The sequence below is a fragment of the Saimiri boliviensis genome, chromosome 2, assembly GCF_048565385.1.
Source record: "Saimiri boliviensis isolate mSaiBol1 chromosome 2, mSaiBol1.pri, whole genome shotgun sequence".
In the NCBI taxonomy this organism is placed as follows: domain Eukaryota; kingdom Metazoa; phylum Chordata; class Mammalia; order Primates; family Cebidae; genus Saimiri; species Saimiri boliviensis.
Genome location: NC_133450.1, coordinates 187,731,563 through 187,748,034, shown reverse-complemented (window position 1 = coordinate 187,748,034; position 16,472 = coordinate 187,731,563). Strand labels below are relative to the sequence as shown.

The 16,472-nt window shown below is 53.7% G+C and overlaps 2 protein-coding genes across 2 annotated transcripts; one reads left to right on the top strand and one right to left on the bottom strand.

The window, feature by feature from the left end:
* Positions 1–326: 326 nt before the first annotated feature.
* Positions 327–9,205, top strand: CD72 (CD72 molecule). The gene is made up of 9 exons (XM_010331686.3): positions 327–816; positions 917–1,024; positions 1,795–1,866; positions 2,320–2,409; positions 2,740–3,072; positions 5,914–6,059; positions 7,296–7,411; positions 8,127–8,284; positions 8,876–9,205. Exons 1-8 carry the CDS (start codon positions 735–737, stop codon positions 8,278–8,280), a joined length of 1,101 nt encoding a protein of 366 aa, XP_010329988.1. The 5' UTR covers positions 327–734; the 3' UTR covers positions 8,281–8,284; positions 8,876–9,205.
* Positions 9,154–14,938, bottom strand: TESK1 (testis associated actin remodelling kinase 1). The gene is made up of 10 exons (XM_003943805.4): positions 13,350–14,938; positions 13,084–13,205; positions 12,902–12,950; positions 12,211–12,357; positions 11,786–11,868; positions 11,521–11,611; positions 11,180–11,263; positions 10,941–11,030; positions 10,676–10,790; positions 9,154–10,326 (listed from the first exon to the last, which is right to left on the bottom strand). The coding sequence occupies exons 1-10, from the start codon at positions 13,566–13,568 to the stop codon at positions 9,446–9,448; spliced, it is 1,881 nt and encodes a 626-aa protein (XP_003943854.2). The 5' UTR covers positions 13,569–14,938; the 3' UTR covers positions 9,154–9,445.
* Between the last annotated feature and the right edge of the window lie 1,534 nt (positions 14,939–16,472).

Genomic DNA, 16,472 nt, shown 5'->3' with positions numbered 1-16,472 from the left:
CTCGCTCTGCTCTGCTTCTCTGCCTTGCCTCTGCCTAGGAAGCTGCAACCCTTCTTAAGCCCTCTGCAACTCCCTTGCTCACCTGCTCCCTGGCTCCCCATGAGGGTGTGTAGGGGGCAGTGCTGCACACACCTTTCTAGAGGTGCTGCAGTCGTGGCTGTTTCTCACCTTGGCCTGTTCCTGAACCCACAGTTACTAGAAACCCCAGGATCATGAGGAGTCACAGATGCAAACCAGGAGCCCCCAGTCTGATGGGGAGAATGGAGCCTCACCCTGGAGCTGGGGAGATCATCTGAGTCAGTGCAGCTCCAGCTACACATCATAAGCCCCAGTGGACAAGGCAGCTGGGAGGAAGGTGGTGCAGAAAAGGGCAGATAACCAGGAAGACCAGGTTTGGGACCCAGCATGGCCCACATGGGTCTAAGATGCATGGAGAAGCAGCACAGGCAGGACATGGGGACAGGCGCAGCCCCTACCTATGTGCTTTGGACCTCAGTGTCCCCTCCATGACCCCTCTGGCCCTGGCCCAGGGATGCCTTCTGCTTCATTGAACCCATCTGTTTGAGATTTGCTCACATCTTCCTCTTTCGTGACTGGAAGTCACAGAGCTGGGTGCTTAGCGGTACAGTCACAGAGGTAACACAAAGCCTAGGTGTAAAGGGACAGAGAGGAGAGGGGCAAGGGAGGACGGTGGATAACAGGGAAGACGGGTAGGGGCAGAGCTGCTCGGGACCATGGCTGAGGCCGTCACCTATGCGGATCTGAGGTTCGTGAAGGCTCCCCTGAAGAAGAGCAACTCCAGCCGGTTAGGACAGGGTAAGGGGGATGAGGGCTCCCCTTGATCCTGCATCCCCACTGCCTGCCCCACAGACCCCATTCCTGACTCTCACATTGGTCTCTTTTCTCTTGTCTCCAGACCTAGCGGCTGACGAGGATGGGGAACTCACCTATGAGAATGTTCAAGTGCCTTCAGTCCCAGGGGTGCCCTTGAGCTTGGCTTCTTCTGGACTAGGGGACAACACAGGTCTGGAGATCCTGGGGGATGTGTGTTTGTTGCAAGGGATGTGTGTTTGTTGGGGGGCTGTATCTTGAGCTGGGGAGTCCACAATGTTGTTGTTGTTGAGACAGGGTCTTGCTCTGTCACTCAGGCTGGAGTGCAGTGGTGTGATCACGGCTCACTGCGGCCTCAACATCCTGGGCTCAAGTGATCCTCCTGCCCTGGCCTCCCAAAGTGTTGGGATTGCAGGCGTCAGCCCCCATACCATGGCCCATAGTATTCTTGAGAGCACAATACACTGGGGGAAAGGAGGAGGCCAGTTGGTTGGAAAAGAAGAATAGGAACAGGATAAATGGGAGCCAGGAGAGGAAGAAAGATCCTTCAGCAAGGTGGAGGCCCCCGGGGCAGCCCTGGGAAGGGATGAGTTCTAATGGGAAATGGGGAGCCATGGGAGGGAAAAGAGGGTATGGGAGAGGAATGAGAGCAATGGGGGACAGGGATTGGGGCTGACAGATAAAAGGCCCCTGAGGAAACAATAAAGGGAGAACTAGGAGAGATGAGGCGGTCCCGGGACTGTGAGACCCAGGAAGGAGCCGAGAGAGTCCCGGGCAGACGAGGAACTCAGGAGGGTGACGGAGTGTCCCAGAGCAACTCTAGAGGGCTGGAGTTTCCCAGTGGCGAGGACGGACGAAGCGGGTGCGCAGGAGGAAAACGAGCAATACTTGTAGCGGGTGCGCAGGAGGAAAACGAGCAATACTCGAGGCTTTCTGTCTCACACTGCATGCTCCCCTCGACAGCGGCCAGGTCGCAGCAGCCAACAGCTTCCTGGAGCGCCGTGACGTCACCGGTGGTCGGGAGGATTCTCCCCTGTGAGTGTGTGTGCTGGGCCCCGCAGGGTGCAGCTCTTCCCGGGATGAGCCCTTCCCACCGCCAGGGCAGAACTGCGCCCCGGCAGAACCCCGCCCTGGCTGCCTTGTGCAATTCACCTCCATCCCAGTGCGCCAGAAGCACCGCCGCCTCCGTGGATGGTCCCAATTCACCTACCTCCCCACCCTTCTCCTCTCTCCCTGTCTCCATCTGATATTTCCTTCCCCTTCTCCCAGGTAATGCCCCCGAATCCTTACCAGCTCTGATTCTGCAACACCCTCTCCCCTACATGCGAAACTCCCTGCTACCCAACAGAAACCACCATGCTTGCCCCCTCAGCTCTGCACCGCCCTCCTCTAGGGATGCCTTCCCCAGGAATCTTCCCCCTCCGTCCCCTAGTCTCTACTTTCTTCCCGGGGGCTGACTGCCCGCATCCATCCCACTGTCGCCCTAAGGCCGCACAGCCTGCCTGCGATACCTCGTGCTCGGCCTGCTCCTCACTTGCCTCCTGTTGGGAGTGGCCGCCATCTGCCTGGGAGTGAGCTGTGAGTAAGCCTGTCCCCACACCGTCCCCTCTTCCCACTTACACCGAACGACTTTCATCCCGACTCTCCCCCAAAGCTGACCCCCAAACCAGGGCTCATCATCACTACCACCACATGCTTAGCTTTAAGTTTGGTTTCCAGCCAGGTCTGTTGTCTTCCTGAATCGTCCTCACCTAATCCAGTACCTCCTTAAGCTTTAGGCAGTCAAATCTTGTATTTCAGCCTGTGATGTAAAAAGTTGCAAGAAGCAGGAAAAGGGCTGATGCTGCAGTCTCAGGGCACTAGGGCAGGGCTGGAGAAGACATCCTCCAAGTCTCTGTGGCCAAACAGATCTGCAGGTGTCTCAGCAGCTCCAGCAGATGAACAGGGTTCTGGAAGCCACTAACAGCAGCCTGAGGCAGCAGCTCCGCCTTAAGATAATGCAGCTGGAACAGAGGGCAGAGGATCTGCAGGGGTCCAGGAGAGATCTGGTACAGAGTCAGGAAGCACTACAGGCGGAACAGAGGGCCCATCAGGAGGCTGAAGGGCAGCTACAGGCCTGCCAGGCAGACAAAGAGAAGACAAAGGAGACCTTGCGAAGTGAGGAGGAGCAGAGGAGGGCCTTGGAGCAGAAGCTGAGCGACATGAACAGACTGAAGCCCTTCTTCACATGCCGCTCATCAGGTATCCACTCTGGGGAGAGGAGAGATGGGAGGGATGGATTGGAGCGAGGAGATACTAGTGGTCTGTCTATCACCCAGGGGGCTGTGAGCTGTTCAGGAAAGGGACAGTGAACCAGAGTGGTGGCTGACATAAGCTGTTCAGCCTTGGCCAACAGAGAGAAGGATCAAGCTGCATACTAGATTTAGGGGGACCCACCCAGCTCCAAGGCATTCTGTGGGGGAGAGGAGGATGGCACCAGCAGTCCAAATCACAGTGTCCAGGGTTTCGTTTGGCTGACATCAGTGACAAGGATCTGGGAACACTAGACTTGGCTGTTTGCATATCTTTCTAAAGACAGGGTCCTTAGCTTTCATTAATTTTCATTATAGCTGAGATCCTCCCAAAGGGTAAGACTTACTGACTGACATGGAGTGCAACCTCGTGGTGGGGTAAGGCAGTGAAGCTCTCAGCACTCACAGTAAGGTGGAGCTGGGAGTTGTGGTGTAGGGAACTAGGATGGGGTGTCCATTTGTTTTGAAAGCAGGACCCTAGCCAGTAGGTGGAGATGGGGAAGGGGACACATAAAAGAGGCAAGGATGTGTCAAAGCAGGCTGAGGGTCTAGGCAAGGTGCCAGGCCCAAGGGGACTGGGATATTTTGGGCTATGGTCAGGTTTAGGCTCTGTCTAGCTAGGGTGCCCACCCCCCACCCCCTGCTTAAGACAGCAAGATTATGTGCAGACACCCCTTGCCCTCATTTCCTTAGCCTTACCCCCTATGACTATCAGTTCCATGCCAGGGCTGCCCATTCTCATAGCTGTACCTTAGACCTCTATATCCCAAACTGCTCTTCTGGCAAAATAGTGGTTTCAGACTTCCACTCTGATCACAGCTGCCTGGAGGAGGCACCACTCCTGCAGGCTTTCCTTATACTTTTTTTTTTTTTTTTTTTAAATCTCATTGAGGCCTCCAATCTGCTGACTCCCCTTTTTCTCCCTTCACTTCAGCTGTCTCCTGTCCACACTTCTCTCCCTACCCATCTTGGGTTTGGAGTTCATCACTTCAACTACTCACTTATTTTTTAAAGGACTGACAGCTTCTCACTATGTTTCCCTGACTGATCTTGAACTCGTGGGCTCAAGCAATCCTCCTGCCTCAGACCCCCAAGGTGCTGAGATTATAGGCATGAGCCACCACACCTGACTCACTCACTTCTTTGTTCCATTATTCTTCTAGTGCACTTGATGGGCAAAATCTCAACTCTGGATGAACCCAACTGCCCATGGTCAGCACCAAGGTGTGACAAATAGTACAGTCATTTTACTTGGTGCCACTGAGACTCTAGTCTCTCAGCACTGCCTGGTGACCTCTGCCGTGGTCAACTTGCTCTTCACAGCTCCTTTTCCGACTATCTTCCCCCTCACTTTCAGCAGATGCCCTCATCTTCCATTCTTTCAGAGAGGAATTCCCTCCACTTCCCATGACCAAGTCTGTATATCCATTTGCATTTTTACCCATCCTTATCTTTTGCAAGGATACTTGCAACAGCTTTCTAAATATTTTTCCTACTCATCCCTCTCTCCCAAGTCCATTCTTCATATTGGAGCCAGAGTAAACCTACAAACAAAAATCTGATCATGTTATCCCAATCTAGAGCATTCCGGTTAATTGATTACATAAACAGTTATGAAATACATAACATATAATATGTTCTAGCACTGTGCCCAGGCACTTGGGATATAGCTAGTGAACACAATTCCTCTATGTGAAACCCTATACTGACTTTCTCTTTCTCATAATATAAAAATAAAAAATCCTTAACATGGCTTCCAACACCCCTCCCTACCTTTCAGTGTGCCCCCTTTTCCCTCACCCTCTTCCATTTGGCCACATGGATTTCCTTCTTTCTTTTCTTTTTTTTGGAGGTGGAGTCTCCCTCTGTCACCCAGGCTGGAGTGCAGTGGCACGATCTCAGCTCACTGTGACCTATTCCTCCTGGGTTCAAGTGATCCTTTAGTAGAGATGGGGTTTCACCATGTTGACCAGGTTGGTTTCAAACTCCTGACCTCAGGTGATCCATCTGCCTTGGCCTCCCAAAGTGCTGGGATTACAGGTGTGAACCACCGTGTCTGGAAGGGATTTATTTTTTATTCCTTTAAGTTGCCATAGGACAGTAGTAGCTCAAGGGAGTAGCAGGGTGGGACATGAGGATATGTAGAGAGATCAGAGGGAGCTAGTGGAGAGGGAATGATTTTTGAGTGATGGAGGTAGGACTGATGGAACAAAGCAATGGAAAGAGGTGGTCTGGGATCAGGAGTGCAGATTGGGATGTGGGATATTGAAGAAAGAGGGATATTTATTTCTTATGGATAGTCAGGAAAAGAACAGAGAAGAGAAATTTTGAAGTGGAGAAGAGGGAAATGGAGAGAGCTCAGTTTCTGCAAAATAGGACCCAACGTTGTCTGCTTGCAGGAGATTGCAGAGGGAAGGAGGGGGCCGGTGCTGGAGGAGTGGGAGTCTTGGATGTGCAGTGGGGGTGCTTTGGTAGTGGAGATGAGCCCAAGAAATGTTAGGTAAAGTGTCAGGGTGGACTGCAATTGTTCAAAAATTGGGGTAATAACATTGGCCCTATTAGGACAAACCTCCCAGATTGTTAAGAAGTAATGTTGTCGAGTGTTAAAGTGTTTTCACTAAGTATACATAGGTATGGTGTTTCCAGGGGATGCAAAAGAAAGATTGTAAAGATCATAGAAGTCCATGAAGGTGCTGAGATTAGGCCTAGGGGAATATTGTTAGCAACCAGATTGCTGAGTAGTCAATTTCATCCCAAGTGTTGCTGCTGTCATGCTCTTTCTGCTTTTTAGACACCTGCTGTCCGGTGGGATGGACAGTGCTTCAAAAAAGTTGCTTTTACAAGTCACTTACTCGGAAAAATTGGGAGGACAGCCAAAGACATTGTGAAAGTCTATCTTCCAAGCTGGCCACATTCAGTGGAATTTATCCACAATCAGTAAGCATATCCTTACTTACAGACTGTAGTGGGTACTATTAGGTCAAGGGACATATGTCATCAAGTCAGGAATGGCACTGCACACATGGCTGGGTGGGCATTCCTTTTCCATGGCAGAAACTGAGAATCACAATACTCTTTACCTCCCAGCTTGAAAACAAGCTCTGCATCTTTTCAGCACAGTGGTCCAGGCAGCCCCTACTAACTGATAAAGAGTTGGCATGAGACCAGAAACTTATGAACCATCTCTACATTTTTTTTTTTTTTGAGATGGAGTTTCGCTCTTGTTACCCAGGCTGGAGTGCAATGGCACGATCTCGGCTCACCACAACCTCCGCCTCCTGGGCTCAGGCAATTCTCCTGCCTCAGCCTCCTAAGTAGCTGGGATTACAGGCATGCGCCACCACGCCCAGCTAGTTTTTTTTTGTATTTTCAGTAGAGACGGGGTTTCACCATGTTGACCAGGATGGTCTCAATCTTTCGACCTCGTGATCCACCCGCCTCGGCCTCCCAAAGTGCTGGGATTACAGGCTTGAGCCACCGCGCCTGGCCTACATTTTTTTTTTTTTGAGATGGAGTCTTGCTCTGTCACCCAGGCTGGAGTGCAGTGGCGTGATCTCAGCTCACTGCAACCTCCACCTCCCAGGTTCAAGCGATTCTCCTGTCTCAGGCTCCCAAGTAGCTGGGATTACAGGTATACCACCACCAAGCCCAGCCAATTTTTGTATTTTTTAGTAGGGATGGGGGTTTCACCATATTAGTCAGGCTGGTCTTGAACTCCTGACCTCAGGTGATCCACCTGCCACAGCCTCCCAAAGTGCTGGGATTATAGGTGTGATCCACCGTGCTCGGCCTCTACTTTAATCTGTATCTCATCTCAGCTGGCTGGTCAGCAGCCTGGGCTGCTTGACAGGTTCCTTGACTCTTGTAGCCTCTCAAGCTGAGAGGTCCCATACTTGGTGGACTGGATTGCAGGATTTGGTTCCTTGGGATCAGAACAACACACAGAATGACTTCCCTCCAAAGGCTGGCAGAGATTCCTACCCAGCTGGGAGGCAAATTTAGCAGTGAGCCTGCATCTGCAGGGTGGAACTGATGGATTCAGGGACAAGTCACCAAAGAGCTGTTATATATACAGCCCCCTTGCCAAAGCTGAGGCCTCCCTAGGGTGAACATTTTCTCCTGTATTTCTCATCACTCTCCACGTATCTTTGGTCTCTCTGAATCTCCCCTCAGTATAATTACTGGAACTTAAGTCCGCTGTTGCCAAATGGTGATTCAGAGAATTCATACTGGATTGGCCTCAGCTCTAATAAGGATGGGAAGTTGACCGATGATACACAACTCTCTAGGTAAGTTAGTTAGGACTTCTGGATATTTTCAACTCCATGATCCCTCCATAAAGACATGGTAATGAGATTTCCTCCCCACCACCTCCCCTTAGAATTCTTCCATAAATCAACACTGTAGTTGGCCTAATTTGTCTCTTTCTTCTATTTGATTAATAACTTCCTAGGGTAATCTTATTCTTCATTCTATCTACATTACCTAGAAGTCCCTGGCACATGCTTTTTTGTTTCAGTAACTACTAGGTTGGGACCTATGCTATCTCACTTTTTAGGGGGCGATACTAAGGATTTAACTAAGGTTCCACAGCTGATGACACTGGCATTCTAACTCTCCATCCCTTGATAAGGCCACCCAAACTGAGGTTGTGCTTTCTCAGTAGCGGCCACTTGGGGCACTAGAGCTGCGTCAGTGAAGTGAGCAAGGGAGCAGTGGGGTATCACTGAGGATCAACCCTAGGGACGCTGAAACAGGGTAGCCACTTCCTTTTGTTCCTTAATTAGCCTTCCATCTTAAAGACCTAGAGTGATTTTTCCCTCCACTGGTCCTAAAGCCTCTTCTATTTGAACTCCAGATATCTGTCCTGAACCATGCCCAGATGTGGCCTTAGGCAGGCAGGGTGAGTTAGGACTTAGGTTTTATGCAGGGAAAGGGGAGAGAAGGGAGGGTGGGATGGAAGGGGTCTAGAGCATATCCCAGCTCTACTTTACTACTTTTTAGGGTGTATGGTAAAAACTCAAAATGTCCCTCGGTAACCAACACCGTGTGGTCATCTTACACACGACTGCATCAAGAGGCATGTAAAACTTATCTTCCCTCCATCTGTGAGATGACAGCTTTCAGGTTTCCAGATTGGGACAGCCCTTTGCACTGAGCTGGTATGAGTGAGGGATGGGGTGGAGGCACGGGGAGTCCTGGGGCAGAGGGACTCAGAGAAGGGGCCTGGGAGCCCGAGAGAAAACTTGTGCCTGGGATGAAAAGTTCTTCCACAGCCTCCAGTGGCTTGGTCTGCTTATGTTAGGGTGGGGTGGGCAGGGAGAGGGGCAGGTAAGACCTAGAACTTTTTTTTTTTTTTTTTGAGACGGAGTTTCGCTCTCGTTACCCAGGCTGGAGTGCAATGGCGCGATCTCGGCTCACCGCAACCTCCGCCTCCTGGGTTCAGGCAATTCTCCTGCCTCAGCCTCCTAAGTAGCTGGGATTACAGGCACACGCCACCATGCCCAGCTAATTTTTTGTATTTTTAGTAGAGACGGGGTTTCACCATGTTGACCAAGGATGGTCTCGATCCCTTGACCTCGTGATCCACCCGCCTCAGCCTCCCAAAGTGCTGGGATTACAGGCTTGAGCCACTGCGCCTGGCTAGGCCTAGAACTTATGGGAGACTGATGATGTAGCTGGGAAAGAGGGTGAGCGGGATGAGGGCTCAGTTATAGTTAACTGTGAAGCTCACTGATACTTTACTCTTCCAGACACTCATGCCAATTAAGAGCCTGTGCCCCTCCTTCCTAACCTGAGGCTGTGGGGTCCTTAGACCATCTCCTCCCTGCATTCCTGCATTCTGGCAGTGCCCAGCCAAGAGCTAATCCATGCCTGACACGTCCAGACAGCCTGCTGCCCGTTCCCTCTTCCTGAAACTGGACTGTTCCTGGGAAAAGGGTGAAGCCACCTCTAGAAGGGACTTTGGCCCTCCCCCAAGAACCTCCCAGAGTGGAATGGGTGGGGGAGGAGGGCGTAAGGGCTGAGTGGATAGGGGCGGCCCGGAGCCAGCCAGGCAGTTTTATTGAAATATTTTTAAATAATTGCACGTGTTAGTCTCATGTGTCAGCAATGCTGTGTCTGGTTCAGTGATCCCCATGGGAGCGCAAGTCCAGGGGTCGGACTGGAAGTGCTCTGTCCCTCGAGTCCATGCTGGGGCTCCCCTACATGGGGAAAAGAGCTAGTCAGCCCATCTGGGGCTGGCACTGTCCAGCAAGTGTGCTCTGTCCTCACAGGGTATCCTGAAGGCCAAAGTGGGAGGCCTGAGACCAACGGCTCCACTGCTAAGAGCGTGCCCCAGGCAGCTGCAGGCTGGGTGTGGGTGGCTTGGCGTGGTGCCCTCGGTGGCAGAGGAGACTGCCCGCTTCACAGTTCAGGTTGCGGTAGCGGGCAACAGCTGGTGTGGGGCGGGGGCACATGGACAAGAAGCCAAAGCTGAAGGGGCCGAGGCAGCAGCCAGGACAGGGCAGCCCCTCATCGGGCTCCCGGGGAGCTGAAGGGGGTGGCGAGGCTTCTGTCCGCTCCAGGGCTGCTGCCCGGGGCAGGCTATGCTGGGCCCGGTTCCAGGGCTCTCCAGCCCAGCCTTGTGGGGAGTGCACCACCACAGCTGGGGGGTTGTTATTGAGGGTGGGTCCTGATCTAGGGGACCAGGGTTGGGAGGCCGAGGAACAGGTGCTGATGAAGTTGTCTGTGGCCACAGCCAGAGGCAGCTGGGGTGCTGGTCCTGTAGGTTCTGGCTCAGGGCTGCTGCCCTCACACTCCATCTTCTCTTCGGCTGAGGGGCCCACAGGGGGAGGGCCAGGACCTGGCAGTGCTGTCTCCATACGGCGGGGGAGCTCAGGGGATGAGGGTAGCGAGCGGCAGCGGCGGGCAGGTGTTCCAGGCTGGACCAGAGTTTCCGGAGTGGTCACCAAGGGCAGCTGAGTGGAGGGCAGTGGTGATGGTGGCACAAGAGGCAGGACTGGCTTGCTGGGTGTGTCCAAGAGCTTGATCTTGCCACCCCTGAGGTCTTCCCGTAGTGAGAAGGGGTTGACTCGAGTCAGATTGTCCCCCCAGTTGGGGGGTGATTCTGGTGATGGGGGCAGGAAGAGGTCTGACCGGCTTCGGGAAAGCCGGGGGTCTGGCCTGGGGAGCGTGGCTGAGGGACCCCCTCTTGGAACAGAGCCTGTAGACAGAGAAGTCTGGAATCACTGTCCTCAGCATTTGATCATAGCTCCTTGAGGGCCTCACTATTTTCAGGAGGCTGGTGGGACTAGAGCTTGAAAAAGGGAGACCCACTGGGTGCTTTGGAAAGGGGCAATGTTACCTCCAGGCCCCCTTTACTTCTTTACCCTCCCCTCCCTTAAGCTTTAGCATTAGGAAACTGTCTTCTTTGAGATGTCCTTCTACCCCAGCCCAGCCTGATCCCCAGTCTTTTCAACTATTAAATATACCTAGCCTCCCTCATGTCATCCTCTGAGTTCTAAGGAGAAAGGCCAAAGGACTTAAGCTGGGTCAGGGTCCTGCTCTCTTACCCTGATTATGTGTCAGGCGAGTCCTGGTGAGTGGGGCTGGCTCAGGCAGCTGCTCCAGGATCCATTCTAGGTGCTGGGTAATTTCGGTGAAGGGGGCACGGGTGCTGGGTTCCATCTGATGGGTAGAGATGGAAACAGCTTCACTCAGTGCTCTGAAGGAGGATCTCTGAGTTTCCTCCCATCACCTGGGTCCCATAGGGTAGCCATGGCAGCTTATGGATGGGGGCAGGGCAGGGCAGGGCAGGAAGGAGCGCGAGACTCTTACGCTGCAGCAGTGGATGGCCAGGAGTAGGAAAGGCAGTGGGCAGTCATCCCCCACCAGAGTTCGGAAAGCAGGCACATCCAGGCCGAAGTCCTGTGGGAACAGAAGGAGGGGCCTCCAAGTCAGCTTTCCTTGGGTTCTCCTTCTGCCCCTCAGTCAGAACCTCAACCTCCAGGGAATCCTCCTTGGTTATGAGCCGCCTAAATCTGAAATTTTTCCCTTGCAAACCTAGAGATATTCACCTCAGTGCGCGGTAGGTAGTCAGGGTCCGCAGGTACTCGGGCAATGAGCTCACAGAGAACAATTCCGAAGGCAAAGACGTCAGCCTGGGGGTCAGAGATAATAGTGTTGGGGGAGGAATTAACAGTTTTCATTTTAGAATTTTGACAGAATATAGCAGAATTTGGTTGGGGGTGGGGGACCTTGACAGTTTTCATTGTGTTGGAAGGGTGCCTGTGAGGGGCAAAGGGATCCTGGGGACTCCTGAAGATCTGGTAAAGTCGTTTTGGGGATGGATGAGGCCTTATGAGAACATCTCAAGGGTCTCGGAAGGCCTTGGGGATCTGAAGGGTTGATATCTCACCTTCTCATCATACAGCTCACCCCGCAATACCTCTGGAGCCATCCAGTATGGGGAGCCCACCACGGCCAATGGCTCCTTCCTTGCCCCTTCCCTGCAGGGGCAGGGGCAGGGTGGTCAGAAACATCCTACTCAGGTATCCCCCCCAGGCAAAAGAGGATGAAGTGAACTTCCCTCCTCTCCCCCAAGGGAAACATCCCTGGGAATCTGGGGATATCAGATAGGGGCACTCTGGAAGAACTGGGGGGAACAGGGGCATTCACCTCACCTATACACAGGAATCTTTTCAGCCAGCCCGAAGTCACCCACGACAGCTGTGAAGCCTCGATCTTCCCGTCGGACTAGACAGTTCTGACACATACACATATAGTATCCCCACGCACACATCACCTTCTGCCCTCTGGTCTCCCAATGTATAACCCAAAGCCCTCTCACTCCAGCATAACCTCAACCCTCTTTGCTTTCCCAGTTTTCAAAGCACTTCAATATTGCAACATCATCCAACACTCCAAATACAGGGTGCTACTCAGTCCCTCAGAGCACTCCACTCACCCCAGTTCCCCAATATTCTCCAATGCCTTGCTGCTCCAACATCCTAATATATCTATTATCCACATCCCAACATCCACAGGCCAGTTACAACCTGATAGTCTCAAGCCCTCTTTCATGCCTCCACCCACCCCACTAGCCTACCTTGGATGTGAGGTCTCGGTGAAATACACCTTTGGAGTGCAGGTACCGCAGGCCTCGGGCAATGTCCAGGGCCAGGTGGAGCCTGACCGGCCAGGATAGGGGTTCAGGGGAGCTGAGCAGCTGTTCCAACGTCCCCCCATTCATATACTGGCGCATAGAAGGGGAATGAAGGTCAGACTTCAATCTGTATTCTAGGTCCCCTACTTATAACCTAGGGGACACTCCAGAGGATCACAGAGGTCAGAAGGTAAGATTGTGCTTTAGGACCTCCCATCCATGTTCTAGGATTGCCTTGTTTAACTCAGTAGCCACTAGCCATGGGCAACAATTTAAATTTAAATAATTAAAAATTTTTTATTTAATCAAATTGACCCACAAAAAATCTAAACAATTAAAATAATTTAAATTTAACCACATGTGGCTAGTGGCTACTGTATTGGACAGCATAGAGACACTTCCATCACTGCAGAAAATTCTACTGGACAGCACTGTTCGAGGGGATACAGAGAATAAGACCAGCTGAGGCCTTTTATATGTGGTTTGCCTAAAATATAAGTTCAGGAAAGCCTCCTCTGGGAGGAGGTCCTGCTGCCTCTCACTGGTCCCCCCGTAGATCACTGAGGCTTGTTGACTCCTTTTATCCTAGGGGGTAAAGGGGGGTGGGGGTCCGTCCTTTCCAGCCTATCCTCACCTCTGTAAGAGCGTGCAGCTGTCCCTGGTGCACACAGACCCCCATGAACCTGGAAGAGGATGGGGAACACAGAACGGTAGGCTGTTAAGGGCCTCAGTTCCTTCTCAGTTCCACTTTTCCCGCGGGACCTTTCCCTTTTTCTCCCGCCCAGCAAACTGCCCAGACAGGCTGGGGTCGCTCACCTTAGGATGTTGGGGTGCCGGAGTCGGTTCATCAACTGCACTTCCCGTAGTGTGTTGCCCCGGTTACTGGGGAGCTTGTTCATCTTCAGCACCATGACTTGCCCTGACTGTCGATGCCGAACCTGGGGGCGGGAGCGGCCGGCGAGGGCCGGGCAGGTCGGGCGGGTCGCCGGAGTCTGGACCCTCTTACCCGCACTCCCGGCCCCACAGTTCCAGCCGCTGGTTGAAGGCTCGGTCCCGCCCCTCTGCCTCTCGGCCGGTCCTACCTTGTAGACCTCAGAGAAGAAGCCGGCCCCGATCTTCTCCGCGCAGTGGAAATCGTCCACACGCGCCAGGCTAGACACGGCGCTGCGGAGAGCCCGGTAGGAGGAGGGGCGGCCCCGGCCCGGGCCTCCGCCCGCGCCCCCCGGCCCTGGGGGCCCCTCCCCCGGCACCTCTCCAGGCCCGGGCCCAGGGCCCCGCAGTGGGGGCCGTTCCCCGGCCATGGCCGGGCCCCCAGCCCGGGCCTGCTTCACATGGCAGGGTCCCCGGGGCCCGGGCAGGCCGTGCTCGCCATGGGCGCCGGCCCGGCCCGATCCCGGGCGCCGGGACTCCCGCTCCCGCCCTGAGAATGGAAGATCTGCCGAAGATCCTGGACCCGCCCCCGCCGCGCCGGCTGGGCCCGGGTGGACACCGCGCCGCTCAGCTCCGGGCCTGAGTTTGGGCCTGGGCCGGGCGGTGGCGGTGACGGTGGCGGCAACGGTGGCGGTGGCGCTCCCGGGCGGGCTCGCCGCGGGCGGAGGCGGGCAGGCGGGCGGCGGCTGCTCTGCTTAGCCGCCGGGGCTCAGGCTCCGCGGCCTGCCGGGGGCGGGGCTGGGCCGGGCCTCAGCTTAACTCCTTCAAGCCCGGCTTCCCGGCGGCGGCCACGCCCCCCAAGGTGCGCACCCCCACCGCCCGCCTTTCAGGTCGCGACGCCCTGTGGCGCCGGCGTCAAATAAGCTCAGGCCTCAGCTTGAATAACGGAAGGGAATCAAGGGCCGATGGTGCGTACGCGAAGTTTAGCTGCCCAGGGAGTCCCCTCTCTCCTCCCTGGGTTACTGTCAGTTGAGGGTCGGGCTCAGAAACCTGCCGGATTCCTGGGCTCCAATAATCAGCGGGGCAGAAACGTAGGCCCCTCTGGCCCAGCAGCAATCAGAAGCAGCCCAGCAACCTGTCCACCTTCCCGGGCGGCGCCCCGGCCCAGCCTGCCCATTTTCCAGGTCTCTTTGACTCCGACCCTTTGAACCTCTGGCCTCCCTAACGCCGGTGGTGGTGATACCCTGGGGCTATAGGGAGCCTTTGGCCGGCCCATCCCCAGCTTGGCCCCGACTCCTCCTCACTCCATCCTGCCGCCTCCCAATAAAGAGATTCCAAGTCCTCCGCTCCGTGACCACCCAGCCGGGACCTCCCCCTTACTACTTTGTACAAACCACTCAAATAGAGAAGCCTTCACCTGCAGGGAAGCCCCTCCTTCCGCAAGATCCCACCCCTTCAAAGAACGCTTTCCCTCGGAGACCCCGCCCTTCCTCAGTGAGACGCCCCCATTTAGGGGGGCACTTTTCCCCAGTATGGCACTGCCACCGTCAGTGTGTGAGAATCCCCTAGTGCTGCACCCTCTTGCTCTGTGTTCCTCCCACGCAGAGACCTCACCCCCATCAGTCATTGTGACTCCTCCTCTCAAGGTGACTCCACCCCTCAGCGTGACCCAGCCCTCCTCAGTGTGATGCCTCTCAGCCGGTTCCGCCCTACATCACGTAGGAACCCGGTCTGCCCCCTCAGGCCGGAGGAGAGGCTGCAACTGTCTTCCTTAAGTCGGCGCGGTGCCTGGGTGCGCATGAAGTCTGAGGACTGTGCGCTCGCCGTACCCGGCGCTTCCGGTTCTGCCGCTGGCTCCTCCCCCTGGCCCCGGCAAAATAGCCAATCATTGCCAGGGTTGAAAAGCAACAAGGGATCCCGGCAGTCGACCCCTGCACGAATGGTTTCAAAGGGAGTCGCTGAGCCGCCTGCCATCTAGCGGCGGTGCAGTGGGCGGCTGGCGTGAAAGCTGCGGTCTGGGGTGCGGAGTCGCTGAGAGAGCTGAAGAAGCGAGACTGAGTCCTCTTCAGGAATTCTCAAGTATTGTTTCAATATTTCTGTAGTAAGCTCTAAAGAAAATTAATACAAGCACGTCCGTATCGCGTGGGGTTACCGTCTTCTAATGGAGTCCGGTTACACGTTTATGGGAGTTGCAGCCAAGAAGTACTACTCACTTGTCAAGGGCTAATTAGAAAAGAATAAAGACGGTCGTAAATGATACATGATGCCTTAGGGTCAAGAAAAGGCCAGATGCTGTCTTGGTGCGCCGTACAAGGGAAGGTAGTACACAAATTTGGAGCGAGAGGAACGAGAGACGTTCGCAGTGTTTCCAGAGCCGGTGGAGGCGGCCAGCCTCACAGAATTGCTTAGGGCACGTGCATCCTGTTCTTTTTTCTGGAGACGTTTGGTCTCAGCACAACACAGCTCATTCATCACATTAGTATTAACATTTGCAACTATTTAACTTGTGAATTTGCTTTCTACAACTATTTGTGAATTTGCTTTCTATTGTTGTGTGGCATCTGTAGACACTAGGAATTTATGCCTCATTTTTAAGTAATGTCATCATAGATAATTTAACCGACACTGGGCTCTGGCCCTTTATCTTGTTTGAGAATTACTGTGGTAATTGGCGGTGGTAATTCAAGCCAAAGAGCCAGGTGTCTGTTTTAGAAAGATGATGGTGGTGATTGTATGGAGGCAGGGAGACTGATTAGGAAGGAGGCTGTGACTGTGGTTCCATCAGGAGAGGATGAGACCAGCCTGGTCAACATGGTGAAACCCCGTCTCTACTAAAAATACAAAAACATTAGTCTGACGTGGTGGTGGGCGTCTGTAATCCCAACTACTTGTGAGGCTGAGGCAGGAGAATCTCTTGAACCTGGGAGGCGGTTGCAGTGAGTCGATATGGCGCCATTGCACTCCAGTCTGGGCGACAAGAGTGAGACTCTGTCGCAAAAACCACCACCACAGCAACAACAACAAAAACAAAACAAAACAACACCTTGTTTTTCAAACTTTTTATGATAGAAAATGTCTAACACATACACAGAGAATGGAATAATGTAAGTTTATTTACCTTGGATCAGTAAGACCATTTTGTTGGAAACCCATAGTGCAAAATTGGCTTAACTTTGCCTCAGTTGCCTCAGTTGTACTATTGCCAAATGTGACTTGGCCCAGGTGAAAGTACCTGCTTTCATGTACCTTGTATGCCAGTGAGCAATTAATGGCCAGTCTTGTTTCATCTATACCCGTGTTCTCTTCCCCACCCCATATTTGTGCATATTTCTGAC